Genomic DNA, 24,743 nt, shown 5'->3' with positions numbered 1-24,743 from the left:
GGGCAGATAGGACAGGCCTCACTTAGCTGGCTTTTGAGCAAAGTTAGAAAGAGAGTGTGAGTGCCAGAGAAGGATTCCCAACTGTGAGATCCTGGGTGCAAAGTAAGCTTTAGGTCTTTGCTTCTTCGGCTGCCGCATCTTTCATCCTATGCATGAGTCTCACCTTGGGCTCCTGAGTTCTCTGTGTGGGCTCTGAGTTTCACCTTTGGCTCCCTGAGTTCATTGGACCAGAGGAGCTGGGTGGGTGATAAGGTGTGCAGTATTCAATCACCTGCTTCTGGATTCCACCCCAGAGCATCCGGATTTACCTGCCTCCCACAGCCCAGCAGGACCACAGCATGTCTGCCACGGACTCTGGATTCCTATTCTTTTGCCAATATTATTAAAACCAAACAATGTATCATTACTTTTTACAGGGCTTACTTCCTTTTGCTGAGTATTTTTTTTATCCAGTAAAACTATACTGCAAACATTTTGCTATTACAAAATTTTCGTCATCTTCAGGTCACATCCACAACACTGGGCAGCCATCACTTCTAGTACCAAAGATCTCCTCACCCCAAACATCATGGCTTTCCATTACCCTTGAACAGTTCTTTGTATGCTTTGCAGTTATATTTTATTTGTCCTTTATTCACCATAAGAATTTAAATTTAAATTTAAGTAGCCAAAGAAGCAATAGTAAGCAGTAAAGCAGTTCCTTTGATTTGTAGTCAGGGAGCCTTAAATAGGGATCTGCGGGCCTGTTCTACACATGAAGGACCTTGGGAAAAGTCTAAAACTCTCCAAGACCCACTTTCCTTATTGTAAAATGAAGCTAACAGTATCGGCCCTTGTAGAGTCTTCTAAGTATTTTGTTTTGTTTTGTTTTGTTTTTTAAAGTTTTATTGCAGTATGATGAGAAAAGTTACATGATTTCAATTTATCTGAATTTGTTAACATTTAAAAACATATTTTAAGTAAATAGAATCAAATCACATTCTTGTTTCCCTTTTGTACCCCAACTCCTCCCAGAGACCCCCCTTCAATATCTACAATATCTTTTTTGTCATATTCTTTAAAATTTATAAAACATTATAACAATAAAAATGAGTAATATAAAAGTTGTTTGATATAAGACAATAATCAATTTAACAGTCTTATGTAGATGTTTGTCTACAGCAATACTGAAAATACAAACGTTTTTCTCAATATAAATTTTAAATAACTCCGAATGTATTAACTGCATATTTCAAAATAATAAATACATCGCTACTAATATTTTCTTAAACGAACATACATATATAAAGTGTTTTTGTTTGTTTGCTTGCTTTGTATTTAGTAGAGCTTAAAATCTTGGCTCTTACTGTGGTAACTTGATACAAGAGTTATAAACGTCAAGCAAGAGTCTTCTAAGTATTAAGTACCATGTTACATGTAAATAGTAAGCATCGCTCCCAAGATTCAAGTACTATTTAATAATAGTACTTTAATAATAGTTCCACTTCGTCATCGTTTAGACGAGCCCGCCCTAACCCAAGCAGCAGGACCGCTGACCTTCCAAGCGGGGACATCATCCTGTCTGCTGTGGACCTGACACCAGGATTTGTTAAGAGAAGAAACAAGATTCAAAAGTAATTTCAGCGCACATCTAGAAAGGAAAAGGAAAGGCATGACAACAGGAGCCTTAGGTAAAAAGCCATCCCATTGCCAGCAGATGAGGACAGGGAAATGTCAGAGCGGAAGAAAGTTCTCCTCGCCAGCTGCGCGCATGCACATTCCCCAGCAGGAGGGGGAATGGCTCTTTGCTACTATGCCCAGCTGGAGAAAGGGATGCCCTACACCCCGGTAGACAGTGCAGCCTGGAGTACAGTCAGATGGACTCTTTTATTTTACTTTGTGGTCAGATTTTTCTTCATCTCGAGATACTCTTAGGTGTTTTGGGCCCAAATCTCTCTGGCTTAGTGGTTGTCACTAAAGTCTAAGTAACTAAAATGGGCATTTCCCCCTGATGGGAGTTTTCTGTGAGCCATGAGTCAGAGTCTGCTTCCCACTATTATTATCGTGTGTCCTGTTACCGACAGCCTACACCTCAATTATTTCACGGGGTTTGCCCAAGCAGCAAGGGTTAGAAACGAAGCAAAACGGAGCAGTAGCATCCACAACCAGGAAAAAATATGTGTTCTCTGTGCAAAGGGTGAGAGTCCGATAGTGTAAGCTTGGCATTGTGTGTCTTCACACAGCTCTGCTCATTAGTACTCAAAAAAAAGAAAGAAACCCCAACTGCCCCTTCGTGGATAGTTTTTAAAGCAAAATTTTAAAGAAATAAAAGTCCCTGTTTAACAACTTCACTTCTGCGTCTCAGAATATCTAATTGTAGAACTTGCTTACTGAATGTGTGCTTTGGGTTAGAAAAGAATATTTAGAAATCCTTTCCCAAAAAAAGCAAGTGGGAGTGGAAATTTGAAAGAGGACCGCCTAATTCAGCACTAAGCCCAGTATGAGAGGCGAGTGTGTGTGTGTGTGTGTGTGTGTGTGTGTGTGTGTGTTACAACATGCTCTTTCCAAAGGGCTGAGAGGTGGATGGGAATGTTTGCTTAGCTCGCCTGAGAAGAGAAAAGATTCCTCGACCTCCTCTTGCTGCTTCTTTAGAATAATTTGGATGGGATTTGTGATGCTGAAAGCTTAAAGAAAAAAAGGATAACCATTCTTTGTGGTGGAAAGTTTAGGGGGAAAAAACACTGCTTTCTTCAAACAAGGTATGTCTGATGAATTACTAAAGGGATACATCTATAGCTGCTTTCCATTCAATGTTACAAAAATATTAAAAAGTTCTTTTCATTGAAAAACAAGAATAACCAGCCAACAGTTTTCAATTTAAAGAGAGTTTCGACAGAAGTGGGTGCTAGCTGGCATGGTTGTAAATAACCCCCTGTGTGTGTTATAATGCTAAAGTATTAATATTAGAACAGATTTTTTGCTGTGTCACTAAAGCAACTTCATTATGGTTTAAGTTGGAAATGCGGTGTTTGTACGGTACCTTTAAGTAATTCACATCTTTCCTTTTAAGTTCAGTTTGTTTCCTATAAGGAATACAGTGACAATATAGCAACTGCTATATGCATGAAAAGCCATATGAGGAATAGGCACAGCGGAGCTCAAAGAGAACCGGTTCAGAGTTGATCTCCATGTCTCTCCTCTATTGAGGCAGGTCTCAGTGGAATGTGGTGAGATATGCAAGTCGCTGGCCGTTTACAATAGCAATGTTTTCTTAGGCTGGATGCTTCTGTTATTGATAAGCCCAAGAAGGGGTTGGCATTGTTAGCCTGGCCATTGTAGCTCAGCTTTGCACAAGAAGAAAGGATGCACAATCTCTTTTAAGCACGATTGTGTGGAACTAGTATAAACATGAAATAAATGCCCAAGGCACAGGGTAAACAGAGGATCGCATTGAACAGTTAGACAAGGTCCTTTCCTCCAAACAAGCCACAACGCCTCCAACCATCCCAAATCAAGAGTGGAATTCAAGGTTTTCTTGGAGTTTATTGTAAAAACAAAACCAGGCATTCTTGGCCATGGTGGGTTTTTTTTTTTTAAGTGTTTCTGCTAAGAAAATAATATTTTGCCATTACGTTGTGTTGCAATAAATTTGGAAGTTTTGGTAGTGAAATTATGAGGTTGTTTTTCCCCTGGTCTTTTGAAGGATGAAATGTCCCGAAGCAAGACAGAATCAAACACTGATTCTTTATTTTTTTTCTTTGCTTCTGTCTCTTTGTTTCTGTCTGTCTCTGTCTCTCTTGTGTCTTCCTCTCTCTCTTCGTGTGTTTGTGGTGTGTGTATCTGCTAGAAAGCTGAAAGAATTTGTTTTGTTAAATTTAAATATCTTCTTTTATTAAAAATAGGCATTAAACAAAGACTTTTAAGCAATAAGGAGTGCATTTTTATTGCAATATGCTAATTTACCAGGCTAGACTTCATTTAAATCTACCTTATACTTCACCATTGGGAAGGCTGAACAGGAAATGCCTTAGGAATGCTGGGAATGCTCCATATCTCAGCTGAAATCGTGTTTGCGGCTGTCCTTCAGCAGATCTAATTATCTTTCCAGCAAGTTGCCTATCGCATAAAGAATAGCTTCTTTCAGAGAAAGTACTGCCGATAGTTTGAGTAGTGCCGCGACAGCAGACATGTTCGTGCTGTTCTCCGCTGTGATTCCTGTAAGATACTCGGGACACAGGAAAGCTGTGTGGTCTGACCCACTCGCCAAGCCAGGAGTCTCGACTATGAGAGCAGCCCTGCTATTACCTCCATGTGCTACTTCGGGGAAAGTGTGGAACATTTCTTGACCTTTGTTCCCACCTTTGAGAAATAGAGACAGCAATTCCTGCATCTCCTCCTTCCCAGGCCAAGCATGAGGCTTAATATTGATTGGCAGTCCCAACCGGGGATTTTCGAGGTGACATGTTTTCTACAGGAATGTATTTTATACAGCCAGGAAAAAAAATTGTAGTGGGAAGAGTCATAGGCCTTATGATAAATACTCACTATCCTCCAGGAAGGTCCTGCTAGCACGTGGCCACGTGTGCGGCTTCTCCCCGGACTCTCCCCACAGGGGAGGCAGGGATTACAGTAGTGAGTGCAGGGCAGAAGACAGTGATGATGTCAGTAAAACATCATCAAGTGACCCCAGGAAGCTAATACTTCTATCTCCATTTCCTCACATGACATAAAATGAAGAAGGGAGACAAGGCAGTCCATTTTACTGTGCAGCTCTCCATACATTAGAACAATTATGTGGCAAAAATAGACTTAGAGAAACTGTATTTTAAATATTTGTGTTTAAATGAACAGGTAAAAATAGTGTCAGTGCACGTGAGTGTGTGTGTGTGTGTGTGTGTGTGTGTGTATGGTGTGTGTGTGATACCAACTTGACACAAGCTAGAGTAAATTGGGAAGAGGGAACCTCAAGTGAGAAATATCCCCACTAGATTGGACTGTGGGCAATTTTCCTGATAGCTGAAATGGGAGGGCCAAGCCCACTGTGCGCAGAGCCATCCCTAGGCAAGTGGTCCTGGATAGTATAAGAAAACAGAATGAACATAACATTACTAGAGCAGGGTGGTCCAAGCTGTATGGCCAATTTAATTCCATCTCTTAGTGTATTCCTGTGACTATCTGCATATCTTTGTATTAAGATAATGTCAGATATCTGAGTTTAAAGCTGTTATGTAAGACCAAGGCTAACTGGCCTTGCAATGCTTTGGGGCTCTGTGGAGGTTGTGGAGTCAATAGGTTCTGCCACTTCTTCAAATTTTGGTAAGTGACTTAAAAGCTATGAGCTCCAGTGTTCTCATCTATGAAAGAGACCTTGATTAGTCCCTGCCTCCTACAACTTTGGCAAGGATCCTTCATTCGAGCCTGAAGCACTGAAAGTCACCTGTCAACCCCCAAGTGGTAGCAAGTATTTTCATTGCATTAATGGCTAAAATAAGAAATCAGAGCATCAACTATGTCATCTGTAATTATCTTCAACCTTTTTATTATTAATTGGTTATTTTATTAATTTACAGTTCAAATGTTGTCTCCTTTCCCAATCTCATCTCCACAAACCCCCATCCCATTCCCCCTCCCCTTTGCCTCTAAGAGGGTGCTCTTCCACCCATCCCCCCACTCCTACCTCACGCCTCTAACATACCCTTACACTGGAGCAACAAGCCTCTACAGGACCAAGGACCTCTCCTCCCATTAATGCCAGATAAGACCATCCTCTGCTACATATGCAGCTAGAGCTATGGGTCCCTCCATGTGTACTCTTTGGTATCTTTGACCTTTTCAACCTTACCACTTTGAGTGGGATAAAGCAAATGACTTGTGGATTTCTGTGAGGTTCTTGTAAATCAGTTGTCATTACTTCTCTCAGAGGGTTGAACTGGTCCCTCACTCAGCTAAGGATAAATTAAAGAGGCAACTTCTGTGGTGTCTGAGAAAGATCCCTGACCCTGCATCAAGATGTGTCTCCTGCACTGGCCAGGAGACAAGGAAATTCCTGACCCTCCAAACACAAGGAGGGTGGGAAGGGGACAAGCCACACAGGGAAAGAGTGCTTTACACAGGTGTGGGCAGAACTTGGGCAATGGCAGTGCGTGGCTTCCATTCTTCCAGAAAATGCATCAAGAAAGGGATCAGGCAATCAGTATAGAGGTTAGAAGTTACTTTTTCATTGTACTGATTGTTAGGTTGTTCTTTATTAAATACACACACACATATGTACACACATGCACATACACATGCACACCACACAGATGCATGCACACACACATGCACACATATATGTACACCACACAGATGCATGCACATGCATGTGCACACACACATGCACATACATACACACATGTATACATAAACACATTCATATACACATGTACACACACATACACACATACACACACATGCACATACACATGCACACATATGCACACACACATATGCAAATGCACATACACACACACATACACACACACACACACACACACACACACACACACACACGCTCACATAGGCACCTCAGCCTGAAGTCACCTAGCAGAAAGAACACCCCCGCTGCACGGCAGCATGCCCGGAGTCGCATGTTCACAACGGAGCAAGAACTATTTCTGTTTTGTTTATTGCATTTTCCATGGTTACCTCATCCATAAAACAAACATTTGTGGATACTGGCTGTAGAATTTGTTTTTAATCAGCTAGAAACTTTGCTGTAAGCCTTCCTGAGGTCCTTAGGGGTGAGTGGAGACATCCAGGCTGCCTGGGCAGTGTCCAAAGCAGGCACCATATGATGTTTGATGGAACCATCCATAAAAATTATGTTACATGGCAACCTGAAAATGGCAAATCCACATAGAACAGATGTGACCCGGTGAAAATCCCCAGCGGTACTCCAGGTCAAGGGAAAGGGGTGAACTGAAGTAAGGGATACCCACATCCTGTCCCAAGTCAACATTGGCGCCAGAATCTTAAGACCCAGAAACCCTACTGTGCTTCTGAGTCCACAAAGAGAATTTTTTTTTACAATGTTTTTTTTTCTGATCTTAGAATTTATATAAAACATTAAGCTCCATTTCTAGATCATATTCTCTTCATTAATCTTTTTCAATTCTTTTTGAGAATTAAATGGCAGGTGTTACTTCCTGGCCATTTGACTGGCTAAGTAATACAACCTTCTCGAAGACTTTCATGAGAATTGGCAGGGATCCCTTACAACCTTCTGAACGGAGGAAGAAGGAGCAGACACGCAGATCTGCTCCCTTTCTGGGTGTTTGAGTACGTCAGTACTATTAGATACTGGAGCCTAGCTGTCTTAAACAGCAAACATTAATTCCCTGCAGCTCTGGAGAGTGACAACACGGGAGCAAAGTGCTTCAAGGCTAGAATACGATGTAGACATGACTTTTGGTTTGTAGGCAACCATCTTCTCATAGTCACCCAATGGCAGAGAGCGAAAGGCTGAGTCTGTATGATAGGCACTGAGCTCATTCAGGCTCCCTCCATGGCCTACTTACCACCTAAGGTCTCACTTTCAAATCCCAACACAGTGAGTGGGTGCTGGGATTCCCAACCATGAACTCTGGGTGACACATCCAGAGTACTGTGCTGAGTTCTATGAGTACTTAGCCAAACGGCAGCCACGAGTCCTGTTTGCTCCTTAGTCCACTTGGGCTGCTGTAAGAAATACCAGAGGCTGAGGAACCTACACATAGAAATTTCTATTTTGAGTTCTGCAGGCTGAGATGTCCAAGATTGAGGCACCCACAAGTTCTATGTCAACTTTCTGTTTCATACAGGGAGGGCATCAACTCACTGTGTCTGCACATGGGGTGAGGGGTGGGGGTGAAAGAGGAGTTGGGAAACATGTTCTATCACTCTGCACTTTATTCTCTTGAGACAGGGTCTCTCCCTGAATCAGGAAATAGGCCACAGTCAGCCCAGGGATCCTCTTGTCTCTACCTTCCGGAGCACCAGAGTAATATGCATGAGCATGACCGTGTTCAACTTTATACACAGATGTTAGGAATTTGAACTTGGGTCCTCGTGCTTACCCAGCCAATGCTCTTATTGAGTCATCTCCCCCGCCCGTTGTATCTCTTTTGATGAGGTTGTTCCTCCTCCTCATGAGGTCTCTGACCTAGTCTTTCCCAAAGGCCCCAATTCCAAAAACTACTTCTTTGGGGGCAAGGACTTATGTAAGCCTAGAGAGATATTAACGTTTAGACTATACCAGTTTCCTTCACCAGGACGTAAAAGAATCAAGCCATTGTTTACCCTAGGAGCATCATCCTAATGAGAGATTCAGCTCCTTGCTCTGTTGGGTCCTAATCTGCTGTCTAGGTGGAGCATATCTTGTAAGGTAGCAGATGTAGTATAATGATAACGACAATGTGGACAGAACAATTAATTATCACTGGGGTGATAACACTAGCTGGCGGTGGGGTATCCTTTCATATGATAGCTCATTTAACACCCTCACCAAACAAGAGAAGAGTTGTTGCTATCTCCTTACAGAGATAAATAAACTAAAGCACTGAGAAGTCCTTGAAGTTTAAGGTCCTAGATAAGAAGATCTCAGGTTCAAATTCAAGAAGGCTTTCATTCTAAACCCAGCAGGCACCAAGGGTCCTGTTTTGTTTCTGTTTTTGTTTTTGTTTGTTTGTTTGTTTGTTTTATAACTATTATTGTCAGTCTTTGCTATTCTGAACACATAGTTTTGGAGCCAAACTTCTGAGAAAGGCTCTCTACCTTGACTAGAGCCCTCTCCAAAATAAAAGGAGAGGAAAGAGACTCACAGAAAGGAATTATTGGGGGTGAGGGTTCTTGAACAATCTCCTGATTTAAGACTCACTTTCCAGCCTTGCAGTGGTTATGCATGCCTTTAATTCCAGCACTCGGGGGGCAGAGACTGGTGGACCTCTGAGTTTGAGGCTAGCCTGGTGTAGAGAGAGTTCCAGGGCAACCAGGGATACACAGAGACCCTGTCTCCAAAAGCCAAAAAAAAAAAAGGGAGGGGGCAGAGAATCCCTTTCCAAATTTCAGGGGGAAGGCTGGTGACTGTGGGGTGGAAGCCGTCCTCACAGGCTGGGGTGTCTCCAAAAGGTTTTCTTTATCTTCACTGGGGTGAAGTTAGCAGCTTGTTACTAAAGAATCCGTGTTCCTTACAGCACACACTAAAGAAAACCACTCTTAACATTGACCTGACTCCAGAAAAGATATCTCTGGTTATTTTTCTCAGTTGGAAAAAAGCTAAAGTTTTGTGGGAAATCAGCCCTTCAGCTGTCACAAGAAGAAATCCTGTTGCAGTTTTTCTTCTTCTTTTCTCAGCTTTTAAAAGTGCAGGGAGGGGATTATTTTCCTTGAGGGAAGAAGTATGTGTGGTTTCCAGAGGATCAGGTCACTGGCATCTTAATACTGAGTGAGTTCCCTCTGGGGTTCTTTGTGTCCCAGTACTGAAAACATGCTTTAGACATAAAGGTGCGGCAAGCTGGCTTGCCCAGACTGCCTCTGCTTGTGCAATGCCATGAGGAACTTTGTACTCAAATAAAAATGAGCCTCTCAGGAAAACAGATAGTGGTGTTCCATGACAGTACCCACTACTATTTCCTGAACTGCCTCCATGTGCATCCACGGTTCTCAGAACTTTGGAAAGTGTGTGTGTGTGTGTGTGTGTGTGTGTGTGTGTGTGTGTGTGTGTGTGTGTAGCTGGTGGTGGGGTAGCTGCAGAAATACAAGCAAGAAACATAACAGAGATATAGGAGATGGGGGGATAAGTTTCATTGCATGATTGCAGCTAGGAAGTTCTATAAAGCCCCTGGGGAAAACATTTCATGCCAGCAGACCAGCAGAGTCATGGAAAAGGCCCTGAGTGGGTGACTGGGTTCATGTTTGGGAGGCCAGGGTGGCATTTGGAACAGAGTGAAGACAGGAGAAATCACAGATGTGTTGTGATTCAGGGACCCAGAGGGTGACCTCCTCATACCCTTCCCTATTCCCCGGACACCTGCACTGGGAGCTCACTTTGGAAGAGTTCTTGCCCAGAGGAAAGAATCTGATTAGAATCTGATGAGGTCCCTTAGTATTTCAAGCCCCTGAGGTTTTCAATGACCTTGATGACATTTTAACTCAGTTCTGTAGGTCTCATTGGCATGTATATGATACTAGGCAAGACTGAAAGATGGCATTCCGAGTTTATATTCTCATATCCACCTCCACGTGGGTGCTGAAATTATCTCTTCCTCTGACTTACCCACCCTCCAACACACACACACACACACACACACACACACACACACACACTGGCCAGCAATAATGACTGCTTTGTGTCTAGGATGGAAGCACAGGAAGGGAGGTGTAGTCAATGTGACAGAAAGGCCTTGTAAGGCTGCCACTTTTACAGGCTGGCATCAGATTCCCTAAGCTATGAAGGAAGCGGTTACAGCTGTTTCAGGTCCCATAAGACGCAGCTGCGGGCACTTTGGAGATGCCCTCACTTTATTCCCCAATAAAGTGCTTACCTGCTCTCACCAGATGGTAGGTGCCCTGGCTTGGGGGCTTACAGAATCTCCCTCAGCCTCTGATTGGTGCTCACTTGCTCTCTGTGCTGTCCCTTCTGCCTTCCATGCTCCCAATTCTGCAGGATCCAACCCCCACTCATCCCAAGAACATTCTCACACAGGGAGAGTCTGTTTGCTTGGTTTTATTTGTGTTTTTGTTTGGTTGTTGGTTTGTTTGGTTGGATTTTTGACACAGTGTCTTACTATGTAGAACCGACTGGCCTGGAACTTGTTATATAGCCCAAGCGGGCCTTAAACTGGCAGTGAGCCTCCTGCCACTACCTTCTGAATGCGGAGATTGTAGGCATGTGCTAAGATGCCCAGCTACCCAGAGAGTCTCACTGGGTGCATACTCTTCCCTGAATTGGCATAAGTAAATCATAAGTCAAAATCGGGTTCTCCGTGTCTCAGTTCTGAAGTACTACTAGTCAGCGGCTTCCAGTGACATTCCAGGGAACCCAAGATGGGGTTCTAAAGAGGCACAAAGCCTGGAACCCCAGCTTGCTGCCTCCTCCAGACTGTGCCTAGGACACGGAAGCCAAGAGACATGCTCAGAGACTGGAGACTAGAATTGCTTTGGGAAAGTGTATTGGCACATTGCTCCCTTTCTGACAGTCCCTCCCTCCCACCTCATATTGGGAAACAGTGAGAGGAGCTTTGAGAAGGCCACCTTGGGACATGAGACCAGCCAGATGCCATCACTTAGTCCCGAGTCATCTGAGAGCCTGTCATTTTCACATCTCACCACACAGTCAACAGTAATATCCTCAAGTATCTTTCTATATTGGGGGTGACATGCCTGATTAACCATAAAAATGATGCCTGTACATCATTTTAACATTTGTGAGGAAGATAACGCTGTGAGTTCAGACCCCAGTATGATTCTTTATAATTATGACAATTTTTATTATCTAATGTGTATGCTTTAATTTAACTCTTGCCAAATGAATATTTTAAATGCCTATGATCCATTCGTTAGATGGAAGGAAAGATGGACCCATGCTGTGAGTAATGGGGACATGAAATGCTGAAGGAGTGGAGGAGTCCAAGTCTGACATTCTAGTTCTAGGATAGTCACATATCCTCTATGACCTTGAGCAATTTGCTAACATCCTCCGCGTCTCCATTCTCTGCTCTGGAAAGTGAATGGACACAGTAGTGCTTTCCTGAGACTATTGTCGTGAGAAGTCTCTAAGTCCTAGTGAGTGTGGCATGTATCATTTAGTGAGCATTCTGAAATGACGGTACTTAGTGGGTATACTTGAAACAGCTAGAACTTTCTGCAAAAAAAATCAGACCCGCTGTCACACACCTACAGTTCTAGATAGTCAGAGAGGCTGAGGCAGGAAGAGCACTTTCAGCCCGGAGCTTGGAATCTTCTGGGTAACATAGTAAGACATTATCTCAATATAAATTGATAAAATAAATAAATGAATAAATAAATAATTCCATGAAGAGGAATAAAGGAACAAATCCCTCCTGACATAACAAAACTTATCAGGAAAGGTATGTGGGTGAAGCTAAAAGCTCTTTCGGGGCTAAGAACGCTCTCAGGAGCTCTGGAGCATGAGGCTAGGAGGCTTCCTCTAGAGTTTAGTATCTTGCGTCTAAATGACTCTTTCTGTTTGTCCCTGGTAATTTCCAGAGTTTAATCCTCCACAGCCCTTAATTCTCTAGCCACAGACACAGCCGCTCCTCCACACTCCTCCACACCCTCCATTTTCCACTACTTGACCAGACTCAAGAATGTGCCTTGACTCTGCTCTGGGAAAGCTGGAGGCCTGTCATCTGACATTAGCCCATTCTTTACCAAGAGGCAGTCAGGAAAGCCCAGGTCCCACAAACAAGCTCTCCTATTCCTATCTCAGTTGGAAGGCTGGCCCAGAGCTGGACATGATTTTCTCCGTGCCTCAGAACTGAAGGCCGAGCAACAAAGCACAGAGTGTTCAGGCCAGCGAAGGCTCTAGGGATTTCCAGTTGAATTGAAACAGATACCCGGCCCTCCATTCACAGCAGATAGCCCTTGGCAGTCACTAACCACAAAAGCCCAAGGGAGAACTGTGAAGAGGAGGCAGAGCTAAAGTAGTGTCAAACACATTAGGCAAAGGCAGCTCTGATGAGAGACCCATGGTTAACAGCAGCATGAGATTCTTTAAGCCTTTCTTGGTTTCCAGGGTAACTGGGAGGCGCCCTTGTGCCCCACCTCATCTCAGAGGGCCTTGTTTCCTTCCACAGAGTTCCACTCTTGATACCCTTTCCATTACCCAGGAAGGATGGCTCTTGGGAGGAGTTCTGTAGAGCTCATCAGTGCATGCCTGCAAACCAGTGCACTCCCCACTCCATCCCCACCCCACCCCCACCACTGTTGGTCTAAGATCTAAACTACCACTTCGGAAATGTAATTGCTATCTGCAGTGTCCTTGGAAGTCCCTATTGGTGGAAGTGATTGTGGATGTGGTAAGCATTACCATATGGCAGGTTCTTAACGAGGTACAAAATGATGGTTTCAAACACATACCAAGAAGGGCTTTCCCGTTCGGGGTGGCTGAAATTCGAAAAATGTCACATGGATGAAAGGCATATGCGTGTACACGTGTGTGTCGTGACACATACATGAGCTGTTCAGTCCAACTGGTGGCCACAAATGAATACCTCTACTGTGGGATTTTCTCAGTGATCAAAAGTGAACCCCAGGCTGGGGACATGGCTCGGTGTTTAAAAAGCTCAAGCTGTTCTTGCAGAGGACCCGAGTTCAGTTCCCAGTTCCCAGGTCAGACACCTCACAAACCCTTGTGACTCTAGATCCAGGAAGCATGAGAGGACACCCCACTTAGGAGCAACCCTCTCCACACGCACATAATTTTTTTTTTGAAACACAGTTCCCAAGAAAGGAATGTATGCATAAATAGTTCACACCTTATTCACGTATGCATATGTGAGATTCAAGGGAAATTCCTGAGTGGTAATATCAGCTGATGCCATATTCTTGTAAACAACTTGAAAAATAATCATTCACACAAATTAGACTTTGTTGACTCCTTATATGAAAAATGGTGGCTTGTTCATTGTGGAATGTCTTAGCTACTCCCCTCTACCCCTGAGGTGCCAAGCAGTGCTGCCCCCACCTTGCCAAATTGTAGCAACCAATGTGTCTTCAGAGCTGTCAAGTGTCCATGCTGGCACATTGCTATCACAATCAGGAAACCCCACAACACTCTTCTGGCAGCTTCCCTTTCAGGTCGCCCATCTTCAGGGCTCATTGTGTCCCTCCGCCATGCTTATTCCCAGAGCCTAGCTACAGGGGCTCCACGCAGCCTCTCTAGGAAGCCCCTGCTCCGATGCTAACAGAAGGGACGTGCGTGCATCCTTCTCATTGAAGAGTTTTCATTCCACCTGCCATCTTTTCAGGGAAATGAGAACTAACTAAAATAAATAAATAAATAAACATGGAAAGGGTTTTTAATCCAAGCTGCCAGGAACAGAAACTAATTCAAACTGGCTGGAGTAAAAGCACCCAGAAGTACGTTCTTCATGCACAAGAGCGAAGTCCAGCTGGATCTCCCTCAGACTGGAAGTGGGACCTGGGATGTGGCCAAAAATCAAGGCACCCTCTCTGCTTCTCCCCACGCTGTCAACTCCCACCCCCACTCTTGTTCTCTCTCTCTCTCTCTCTCTCTCTCTCTCTCTCTCTCTCTCTCTCTCTCTCTCTCTCTCTCTCTCTGGTCCCACAAAGCCTGCAGCTCAGAAGTCACATACTTCAAGACTCTCAAAGTCTCAATTCTCAAGGCCCAGGGGAGATCTCCACTGCTCTAAGGTATAGTTTCTTGCTAGATTACAGGCTTTGGCCAGCCGAGTCACCTCGACTCAAGGGAGCGTTCTCCATGACTATGTTTGAGCTGCTGCTGACAGTCCTGCATCTCGTAAGACTGAAGTTAGAGATGCCGGTGGGCTTTGAAAATGACTAGTGCACCACCAAGAAGTGTGGGGATTTCACTTCTTAATGACTGATTAGCTGATGGGTTACAGCATTGTCTGAGGTGTACAGCCGTGGCTGTATGGGAAGTTGGACATAATTAACACAAAGTACACTAAGCTGGAGAATTGGCGATATCAGTGAGGCGCTTGATACAGGAGCACCAGGGCCTCAGGCCCAGCCCCAGAGCTGCTTTCTAAAGCTGAGCATAGTGGCACACTCCGATAAGCCCAGCCCTGGAGAGTCAGAAACCGGGAGGATCGGTGAGGTTACTGGCCACTCAACCTTGCCTACACGATGAGACCCAGGCCAAGTAAGAGGCCATGACTGAAAAAACCAAGGTGCATGAGGTGAAATTTCAGGATGTGGAATTTTCTAGCCATTGGTGCTATTTCAATTCACAAAATGTTTCAGATATCAGAGCATGCTCGGTTTGTGACAATACCTGAGCTCTTTGCTGACCGGTCTAAGATGCTTCCCAGTATCTCCAGGTATAGCTGCTTCAGTTGCTAACTTGGAATCAATCTGTCTTCCAGAGGCCTGTTAGAAAGGCGAGTGAGGCCTGCAAAGCTGTTCTCAGGCTTGACTGTGTAACCTGGCGTCACATCGGCGGGTTGCCTTGTAGGCACCTAGTACAATATACATGAAGTACAAGTAAAAGAGCTTCCGTCTGCTCTACCCATTTGACTCAACACACTTTTCTGTTACTATTTCCTAAAGACAAAAAGGGAGGGTGGAAACAGGATGAACTGGAAAGTGAACGACTGTGTGCCCCCGAAACCCTTCAAATCCTTAAAGGCTCTAGTATCCACCCCATGGTGCCTGTTGGTATTGAGGCAATAGTAAATGAAGTCACTGAGACGTAGCCCCCAGGTCTATAATCTGTATAACGGTTACTATCCATATTGAGACCACAATCACCTTGCAAAGGACCCCCCCCCCCATGTCAATCTCCTTTTCCTTTCTATCCTGATCACCTCACATCCAACAACGAGTGGCTGAGGACTGACAGGCTAGCAGGAATGGAGAAGCAAGGCTGCAGATGCGGCCTCCCTTCACACAGAGACATCTCCGGGGATTTCAGCACGTTGGAAGTAACAGCCCAAATGCTTCCTAACTGCTAAATGTTTCCAGATGGAAGCTGGCTCTCTTTACCTCATGGATGGAGTACGGGTGGGTGCTCTCCCACGCCACACCTACATCAGGCAGACACCAACATTAGATCACCTCTATATGTCCAATGGGGCAGAATGTTTCCCAACTGGGTGGCTAAAGTAGACCTCCAAGGGGCTTATTAAAATGATGAATGAAAAAAAAAATCATTCTTAAGCCTTTCATGCCTACAGCATCGATCACACATTCTTTAGGCATGACATTTAAGGCTTATGTAGCCCTTCCATTCTCTATAATAATCTCATTCCTCTTCCATGCCTGGCTGAGTAGCTCCCTCAAGTTCAGTTAAGTTGTTCAAGCCTCTTCCAGTCCCCATACCTGAGCCAATGTACCATCCAGTCAATTTTTCCTTCTTGGTGCTTTAAGTGCAAGTGGGTTCCAAGGAAGACCAACAGTCAACTAACCTGGACCTCTGGGAGCTCTCAGAGTCTGAGCTACCAACCAGAGAGCATACACGGCTGGAGGGAGGCCCTGGCACATATGGAGCAGATGTGCAGCAGATGTAGGTCCTCCAACAACTGGAGCAGAGGCTGTCCTCAAAGCTGTAATCTGAGTGTGGTATCTATTCCCCAACAGGGCTGCACAGAGAGAGGATGCACCTAATCTTGTAGAGACTTGATGTGCCAGGGTGAGGGAATACACAGGGGAGCTCTACCCTCTCAGATGAATAGGGAAGGGGACATGGGAGAGGGACTTTGTGAGGGGGAACCAGGATGGGGATCAGCATATGTGATGTAAATAAATAAATAAATAAATAAATAAATAAATAAATAATAACATGTGGGTTCAATCCTGGCTGCCAAGTGAAATCCCTATGAGAGCATTCAAACAGAATGATACCAGCTTAGATCAGCTGAGTCAGAATGTAGCTAAAGGCACTTGCTTGTCACGAGCCAGCAATGGCCATTGGAGTGTAGGAGAAAATGAAGGCATGAGCTGGTGGTTGGCCTGCTTCTAATGCACACATGCTCCTGAAGTCTGAATTCTGAAGTGGCAGGAGTAGCCAGCAGCTGGCATTCTGGATGTCTGCCCTTTACATGTAGCTTCTTCCCCACAGAGACCCTGGTTGTATGAGCGCTCACTATTCAGTCTGAGGTAATATGCTAGCCAATAGTAGTTGATAGGTTTTCACTATAGAAGTGTTTCCTCTTAGGAGTAAAGCAGACGCCGTTTCCTGAAACCAGCTCTGGAGTGATTTATCTCTGTGACCTGCAGTGAGAATTTTGGTTTCTTTAAAAACATAGACATGTTACGGGGGAATGTTTTTGTTTTAAATCCAGGTGTGGTATATGGGGCTGCGTCAGATGTCCACAGCAGCAGAGTGGGATTTGCCTGGCTCTCTGGCGGGAGTATGATTTTGCCAGCTGTAGATAGTTTTTTGCAAATGTATAATGTTTGAAATTCTGGGTGACTCTTGAAAGGGTATATAAATGCTAGAGCCCCAAGAGAGATGTGGCAGCTGCTGTTCCTCCTCCTTGCTGCTTGTAAGCAGGAGAAGGGCAGGGCCTCTAGTCTGGGCAGTTTTGCTCCTCTTCCAGCTGTGCCACCTTGCGCAAAGTCTCAGACTTCTGTGTGTTTCCAGGGCCTTACGTCTAAATTAAGTCAATAAATAGTCAATACTTTGCCAAGCTGTTGTAAAGCTTAGTGAGTTACTATATCGTATATACTTGGTGTGTATTCCATAAATGTTAGCTATGACCAAACACATGTCAATCTCCCTCTGGAAGACCTACAGCAACTTGATACTTGGATATGCATTCTGTTTCTCTGTTTAGCACTTAGGGCACACACAACCTTTCTCCTTTTCCTTTCTTCTTTCTTTCACTTTTGAGTCATTTTGTTTATGCATGAAGATGGGATTTGGCTTTAGGAAACCAGGAAGAATTGCATAAAAGGGATGGTCTCTGGGCTGCAGCCTGGAACATAGCTAGGCTGTGAAAGGCAGGTGAAGGCGGTGAGGTTTCCAGAGAGACAGTACTATGAGTGAGAAACCCATGGATGTCGGGGCCAGAAGAGAGAGTTATGAAGGAGAATTTCAGGTTAATGGTGTTGAAGGGTCACCGGAGCAACGTTTTCAGAGTCTCTAATGACTCTCCAAGGAATTTAGGGTTTGTTATTTAGAGAATGAGTGGGCTGCGAAGACTCTGACAGGTGAACACTCATTCAGGCCTGTGCTTTAGGAAAATGGCTCTTTCTAATTGGAAAGGTACGTGGAGTACAGAACAGGGAGAGCAAAGGGCAAGGAGGTCAGAGGTCAGAGTCTGTGCTTGCTCCTCATTTGATGCTGTCATTGTGTGAAGTGGTAGCTCTTCTCCACGAGTCACATCTTATGACAACCTTCAGATCGGTTTCTATTTATTGTGTAACTACTAAACCTGGCAGCAAATGTGTTAGTGATAGAGGTAAATGCATCACACATACACAGTGATCATAAGATAGTCCCTAAAGGCCCCTCCACAATTGGAGATTTTGATCATTGTTTTATCTTTATTTGCCTTATAAACGTTGGGTTTGTCGGTGTCTGTGCACAGGATACGATTTCAGCAGGTAAATACAATGCACTCCTCATGGGCTGCACAAGTCACTTTCTCTCTATTTACCCTTTCAGTCTCCTTCCACCTTTATTGAACACTACTCCTCTCTGACCTTCCTTGACTTATGTAGCTTGTCCTTTTCATCTATAAGCAATCTGTAAGCATCAAACATGTTAACAAACAGATCTCAGGAAATGTCAGTTTTGCTTTTTTGCACGTGTCAAAGAGTAAAACCTGTAAAACTGGGCCTGACTTGAGTATGTGACCTTAAGGAGGGCACTCCACTCACTGAAGACCTTGGTTTCCTTCTCTTTAAAATGGAAACCAAAAGCTACATAGGCAGTGGTGGTGCACACCTTTAATCCCAGCCCTCAGGAGGCAGAAGCAGGTAGATTTCTGAGTTGGAGGCCAACCTGATCTACAGAATGAGTTTCAGGAGAGCCAAGGCCCTGTCTCAAAAAAAAAAAAATGGGAAACTAAGATATAAACCTCCACTTCATGAACAAGGTCACTGTAAGAACAAGTCTTAACTTATTTTCTCAACAAGCACAGAGTATGGACCTCATTGCCAAGCAATGTGCCAGGGTTCAGGAACCAGGTGATTGGCAAAGATAAAGGAAGAGCCTTCTGGTTTGCAGTTCAGTTTGTAAAGTGCTTGCCCAACACACACAAAACCCTGGCTTTCATCCCTGCATTGAAGAAACCTTTTGTGGTGATATACAATTCAAGGCCATTCTTACTTACATAGTGAATTGGAGGAGGAGAAGGAGTGAAAGGAGGAGCAGGAGTAGAAGGAGGAGCAGGAGGAGGAAGAGGAGGAGGAGGAGGAGGAAGAGGAGGACGAGGACGAGGAGGAGGACGAGGAGAAAAAACAGCGGCTAGAAAAACAGTAACAGAGGAGCTCCCATTTTAGAAACACACGTGAAGTTTCTTTAAAGCCTGAGACAGATGCACATACCCACAGACAAACATTAGATGGAGGTCGGGGATCTTGATAGAAGAGTTAGGGGAAGGATTGAAGGTCTTCAAGAAGATGGCAACCCCACAGGAAGACCAACAATGTCAACTAACCTGAACCCCTGGGAGCTCCCAGAGACTGAGCCACCAACCAAATACTGTGTATGGGCTGGTCCAAGGCCCCCAGCATATATGTAGCAAACCCTGCAGAAACTTGATGCACCAAGGTGAGAGATATAGGGGGCTGGTGCCCTCTCAGAAGCAAAGGGGAGAGGAAATGGAGGGGATGAGCTCTTTGAGGGAGGATTGAGAGGGGAAGGCAGCATTTGAGATGTAAATAATTAAGTAATTAATTGTTAAAAAGACAGCGAAGAATATATATGGTATGCCCTAGTTAGCTTTAACTGTCAACTTGACATAGCTCTGAGAAGAGATTCTCAGAATGATTGCCCAATTTATGCTGGCCTTGGATATGTCTGTGGGAGATTATCTTCATTGTTAATTGATGTAAGGGAGACTAGCCCACTGCGAGTGGCACTATTCCCTGGGCAAGGGGTGGTGGTCCTGAGCTGTATTTGATGCAGAAAGCAGCATTTCTCTTGGGTTTCTACTTCAGTTCCTGCCCTGACTTCCCATGATAATCAGGTGTGACCTGTAAACTGAAATCAACACTTTGTTCCCCTAAGTTGTTTTTGGTCAGAGTATCTTATCACAGCAAAAGAGATGAAGTTAGGACAAGGTGCTACTATTATTTATTACAAATGTGTCCTCTTCTAACTTCAGGCAATGGTATCTAATTGAATTGACTATGCTAATCTCTTCACACTAAAGTATATTTTTCTTTCACAACTGGGCTTTATCTGCCTCACCAGAACTCCAGGTTGGGGAATTTTTAAATTATAGCTCACAGCACAATCCATAATTCATGCACAAGTAACATTCTTTTGGAAGCTCTTGTTCAATTTTTGTCAGCACTTCTGGGAGCACAGGAGGAATTAAGGCTCCCTAGCTGCTGAATACCCCATGACTTCATGATATTGACCGCCTTCCCCTCTGCAGAAATTGCTTAGCGGAACTTCAGCCGTCTACAGCCCTGGCCCCTGGGGTGTCAGAGAGAGAGGGTTTCAATGTTTTCCCTCTCATTTCAAAAATCACATTAACATTTGAGAGTATTAAAAAAAAAAGGACAGGCCAAGAGAGGAAAGAAAGCAGAGGGTTGAGGAAGAACCTTCAATACACTCTGTTTCCAAAAGCCAAAGGGTTCCTGGTTGGTTCTATTGCTGATGAGTCATATGTGGGTAATATCTTCACCAGGATTAGTGCAATTGTTTCTTGGAACTAGTTGGTGGCTATCCATGCAGCCCACCATGTGAAGGTCATATGTGTTCTTCATGAGTTCTAAGATCTCAGAGTGTTTCTCTGTGCTCCCTTGTTTTCAAACCCTTTGGGTTTGTGCATAGACTATTATAATGCCTTGTTAACTAATTTCTGATGTAATTTTATTACATATCATTCACAGATCATAAAATAGACCATTTAAAACGTGTGGTTTGATTGGTTTTAGTGTATATCCAGATTGTCTTTCTTTTGTTTTGTTTCTTTGTTTTCCTTTCCCAGAGGAAGGAGACAGCTCTTGGTACTCACATATTCATCCAACATGCATTTGCTGAGCACCTATAAACTCAAATAAAAATTCCTACCCTTGTGGAGTTAGATAAAAAAATAAAATAAGTAAATTGTAGAGTATGTCAAAAGCAATAAGTAACAAATTTAAAAGAAAAAAAAGCATAGCAAGGCAAGAAGAATAGAGCATAGCCATGGCAGTGGACAGAAAGGGGATTGTGACTTTAAAATAGGCTGACTGCAGAATGTTCCAGAAGAAGGCAACATTTGAGTGAAGATCTGACAAAAACGTGGCAACAGTCATGTGCTGGTGTGGAGGAAGTATGTTGAGGCAGAGCAAATAATTAGTGGGACAGTAAATGCAGAAGTGAGACCCTAAGGTGAAAGGCATGTTCTAGAAACAGCCAAGGACCTAAAGTACTCTGGACTTAAGTGAGGTGAAAAATAATGCAAAATTAGATCAGGGGGATGGAAGGTGGATAAATCCAGTAGGACATTGAGCCACCTGCAGATTTGGGGTTTTCTTTTTGTATGGTGGAGACCCACTGTACAGCTCTAAGCAGAGGGATACCAGGAACCAATTTGCCCAGGGCTATGCCAGTCAACAACTCTATAAGGCTCACAAAACTAATGTAGGAAGGCCAGGCCATGGCCTCCACCAGGTACAATGATGCGAGTGAGAGCTGACTGAGTCTGGATGTAGTATGTGGGTGGAGCCAACAAGCTTGGTGAGTCTCTGCTAAGTGGTGTGAGAGGGGGAAGATGAATCTGCAACACTTTGATAGTAGCACTGTAACAGTAGCAATGATAAACTAGCATCCTGCATCTCTTTAGGTTTGAACTCATGCCTATTGCTTAGCAGTGTCTCAAATTAGTAAAAATTATTTATTACACTTGTTCCAAAATATATTACAGCTACTTCGGTACTGAGTTAGCAAGCAGGTTGCATGTTTCTCCTCTGAAGCTAAAGGCCATGGCTTTACTATTAGGCACTGGTAGACTACTTCAGCTGGGAAACTGAGAACATCACAAACATTGCACAAAATCAACAAAGTGGTCCAGTGTTTGGAGGAGGTCATCTGTGCTTAGTTTATTAATCTTTTGCATATCCAACAGTTTTAAATTCATTGGTGTCTTAGGGTTTTAGTGCTGTGAACAGACACCATGACCAACTCTTATAAGGACAATACTTAACTGTGGCTGGCTTACAGGTTCAGAGGTTCAGTCCATTATCCTCAAGGCGGGAACATGGGAGCATCCAGGCAGGCATGGTGCAGGAGAATCTGGGAGTTCTACATCTGAAGGTTGCTAGCAGAATACTTGCTTCCAGGCAGCTAGGAAGAGGGTCTTAAAGCCCACACCCACAATGACACCTTCTCCAAGAAGGCCACACCTTTTAATAGTGCCACTCCTTGGACCAAGCGTATACAAACCATCACAATTGGCATTTGTATTGGTGTTTCAATTATAACTGATAAGCACTTTGTGTTAACTCTTTACAGATTTGCATCTAAGTATTGAATATAAGTTTATATGTTTCCTATTTAGAAGAACCTCTCTTGTGGCTTAAAAATGAGACTTTGTGAGAATTTATATCATAGAAGTTGGCATAACACACAACTTGGGGCCTTTTCCTTCCCAGAAAGTAGACTTACAAATCTCTTGGTCCACAGCAGGCTATGGGGCCGTGCCTGCCAGCTTCAGGCCACCCAGCAGTGGATGCCACTTGCCCAGAGGGAAAGAGTATTTTGTTATCATTGATGATGATGCAAACAAAATTCAAGCCAATTTTATGTCTGGATTCTGCACCACATTCTTTCCTATTGCATGAGCCACAGGCAGATGCCACCCACCTAACCCCTTTCTCTTCTGCTTTCACTCTCTGATGAGACTATGGTTATAGTCTGGAACTTCTTACATCCTTGTTTCCGTCTATATTCAACAACAACCTTCAAATCTACCCTGCTGATTTACCATAAGGATCCAGAACAAAATGAAGTGTAGTGTAAGTGCGTGGTAGTATTAGCGAACCTTTGAAGGTCTCCTTATAGTTTTAGGAGAAGGGGGGAGCGTATTCCCCAACAAAACATTTACCTTTTCACACTGACTGTGTTTTCCAGCTCCTAGACCTTTGTTCATGCTGATCCATACATTGGGTGTCCCTTTTCCCTCTTTGTTTTGAAACTCTGTTGATCCCAGCCAGGTGGGCCAGCTGCTCCCAGCTCCATGAAGCTTTTGCTTATGCTCATAGATAACATAATCCTCTTCCTTTCTCACATCCAAGTACTAAACAGGCCAGGCCCGGCTTACCTTCCTAGATCAGCTAAGATTGGGCACATGGTATGGCTGTAGACTCTCCTTTCTTCCTTTAGCGTCCCTGTTGTTATATCCAGACCTACTATGCAAAAATCTGCACTTTTGACAAGACACCCAGGGGGGTTGTATACATTGTGAGGAGAAGCACTATTCTGACTACTGCTTCTTGAACGTAGGTTGCCTATAGAATTATCAGTGGAGTTTTAAAGCTTAATACCCAGACTCTATCACCAACAGCTTCTGACTGTGGATCTGGTCACAGCCTGGGTATTGGTGCTGTGAAAATTCCCAGTGATGCCAATGTGCAGTGATGTGAGAGACCTGCTCTGTAAACGCCCCTCCCACTGCCATATGAGGCCTTCTGAGTCCCCTGACCCTCTCTCTAATGCTGGGATTGCTTGTGTTCACACACATACATTTTGCTACCTCTGTTAAACAATGCCTCTTTAAGAGAACTGGCTTTTAATTCAGTGTTGCTACCTTCTTCCACAAAAAGCAACCATATTATAGAATTTTAATATTTACTGAAGGGGTGGTTTATTTGTAATCTTAAATTATTCCCTTGACACCATAAATACAGCGACTGCACAAATCTGAGGACTATTGGGACATAGTATCAAAATCCTGGAGTGTTTGTCAGTTCTAAGAGAACCAGAGGCAGATAACTAGCATGGGCTTTCTAGGCGAGAACAGACTCTGGGTATCTGTGTGGCTATCCAGTTCCGTCTACACATCTTCCTATAGAAAGCAAAGCTTCACATTCACATTCACATTCTGGCTCCATGAGGCAATGCAAAATGATGCAGAATATCCGCACCTACTTCGTGCATCCAATTCAGAACTCCTGGCTGAAGCTTGATGATATTTTTCTTCCTCTCCAGGGTGCCATTTTGATATTTATGGGAATTGTTGTTCTCACTATGAAGGCATCTGTTATTGAAGTGTTACTTGGTAAGTACTTTTATATGTGTATCTGGATACTCTTTGATATGACCAAGGAAGGGAATGTTAAGTATAGATCAAATTCAAGATGCCTTAGGCTGTGTGTGTGTGTGTGTGTGTGTGTGTGTGTCCATATAAAGCATATATTTACATCATGTATAGTGTTTATATGTTACAGATACTGTACACACATATCTTTGTATTTTTGAATAATTAATACTTTAGATATAGTGTGTTTATAGATTCTGAATTTGAGATCTTCTTGTCTCTTAATTTCTCAAAAAAAGAAAATTTTTATCATGACAATGATTTACTTCTGCCATAACTTCATACTTTACAGATGAAATATTTGAATCTTCTTTTATCTCCAAAGAACACAATTTGGACATGTCTGTGAGGGACAGCAGGCCAGATGGAATACAGATGCTGCTGATGGGTTTAGAACTAAGCCCAGGGGTACATTCTGTTCTTAGTGTCCACTGTCTGAGGCTTTGCTAGCTACAATATTCCTGTATGCCGTGGTGAAACTGGGGGACACAAAGACCTTGTAGACAGTCTATATTAACTCACTGGGGCTGCTCCACAAGCTGGGAGCCCAGAACAACAAAAATTATGTTATCTTCCAGCTCTAGAGACTTGAAATCTAAA

The 24,743-nt window shown here is 43.7% G+C and overlaps 1 protein-coding gene across 3 annotated transcripts in view; it reads left to right on the top strand.

The window, feature by feature from the left end:
• The first annotated feature begins 2,490 nt into the window (after nucleotides 1–2,490).
• The window catches only part of Vit (vitrin), a 113,042-nt gene continuing 90,789 nt past the window's right edge, over nucleotides 2,491–24,743 (top strand). The window contains exons 1-2 of one of the 3 annotated variants that reach the window (XM_031356906.1): nucleotides 2,491–2,738; nucleotides 24,035–24,104. In XM_031356906.1, the coding sequence (XP_031212766.1) occupies nucleotides 24,053–24,104 (52 nt within the window). In that variant the 5' untranslated portion in view covers nucleotides 2,491–2,738; nucleotides 24,035–24,052. The remainder of the gene's footprint in view (nucleotides 2,739–24,034; nucleotides 24,105–24,743) is intronic. The other 2 variants (XM_031356907.1, XM_031356908.1) reach the window with 2 other exon arrangements.

The sequence above is a fragment of the Mastomys coucha genome, unplaced genomic scaffold (assembly GCF_008632895.1).
Source record: "Mastomys coucha isolate ucsf_1 unplaced genomic scaffold, UCSF_Mcou_1 pScaffold6, whole genome shotgun sequence".
Taxonomy (NCBI): Eukaryota; Metazoa; Chordata; class Mammalia; order Rodentia; family Muridae; genus Mastomys; species Mastomys coucha.
The sequence above is the reverse complement of the archived record's forward strand: the minus strand, read 5'-3'. Positions and strand labels throughout refer to the sequence as shown.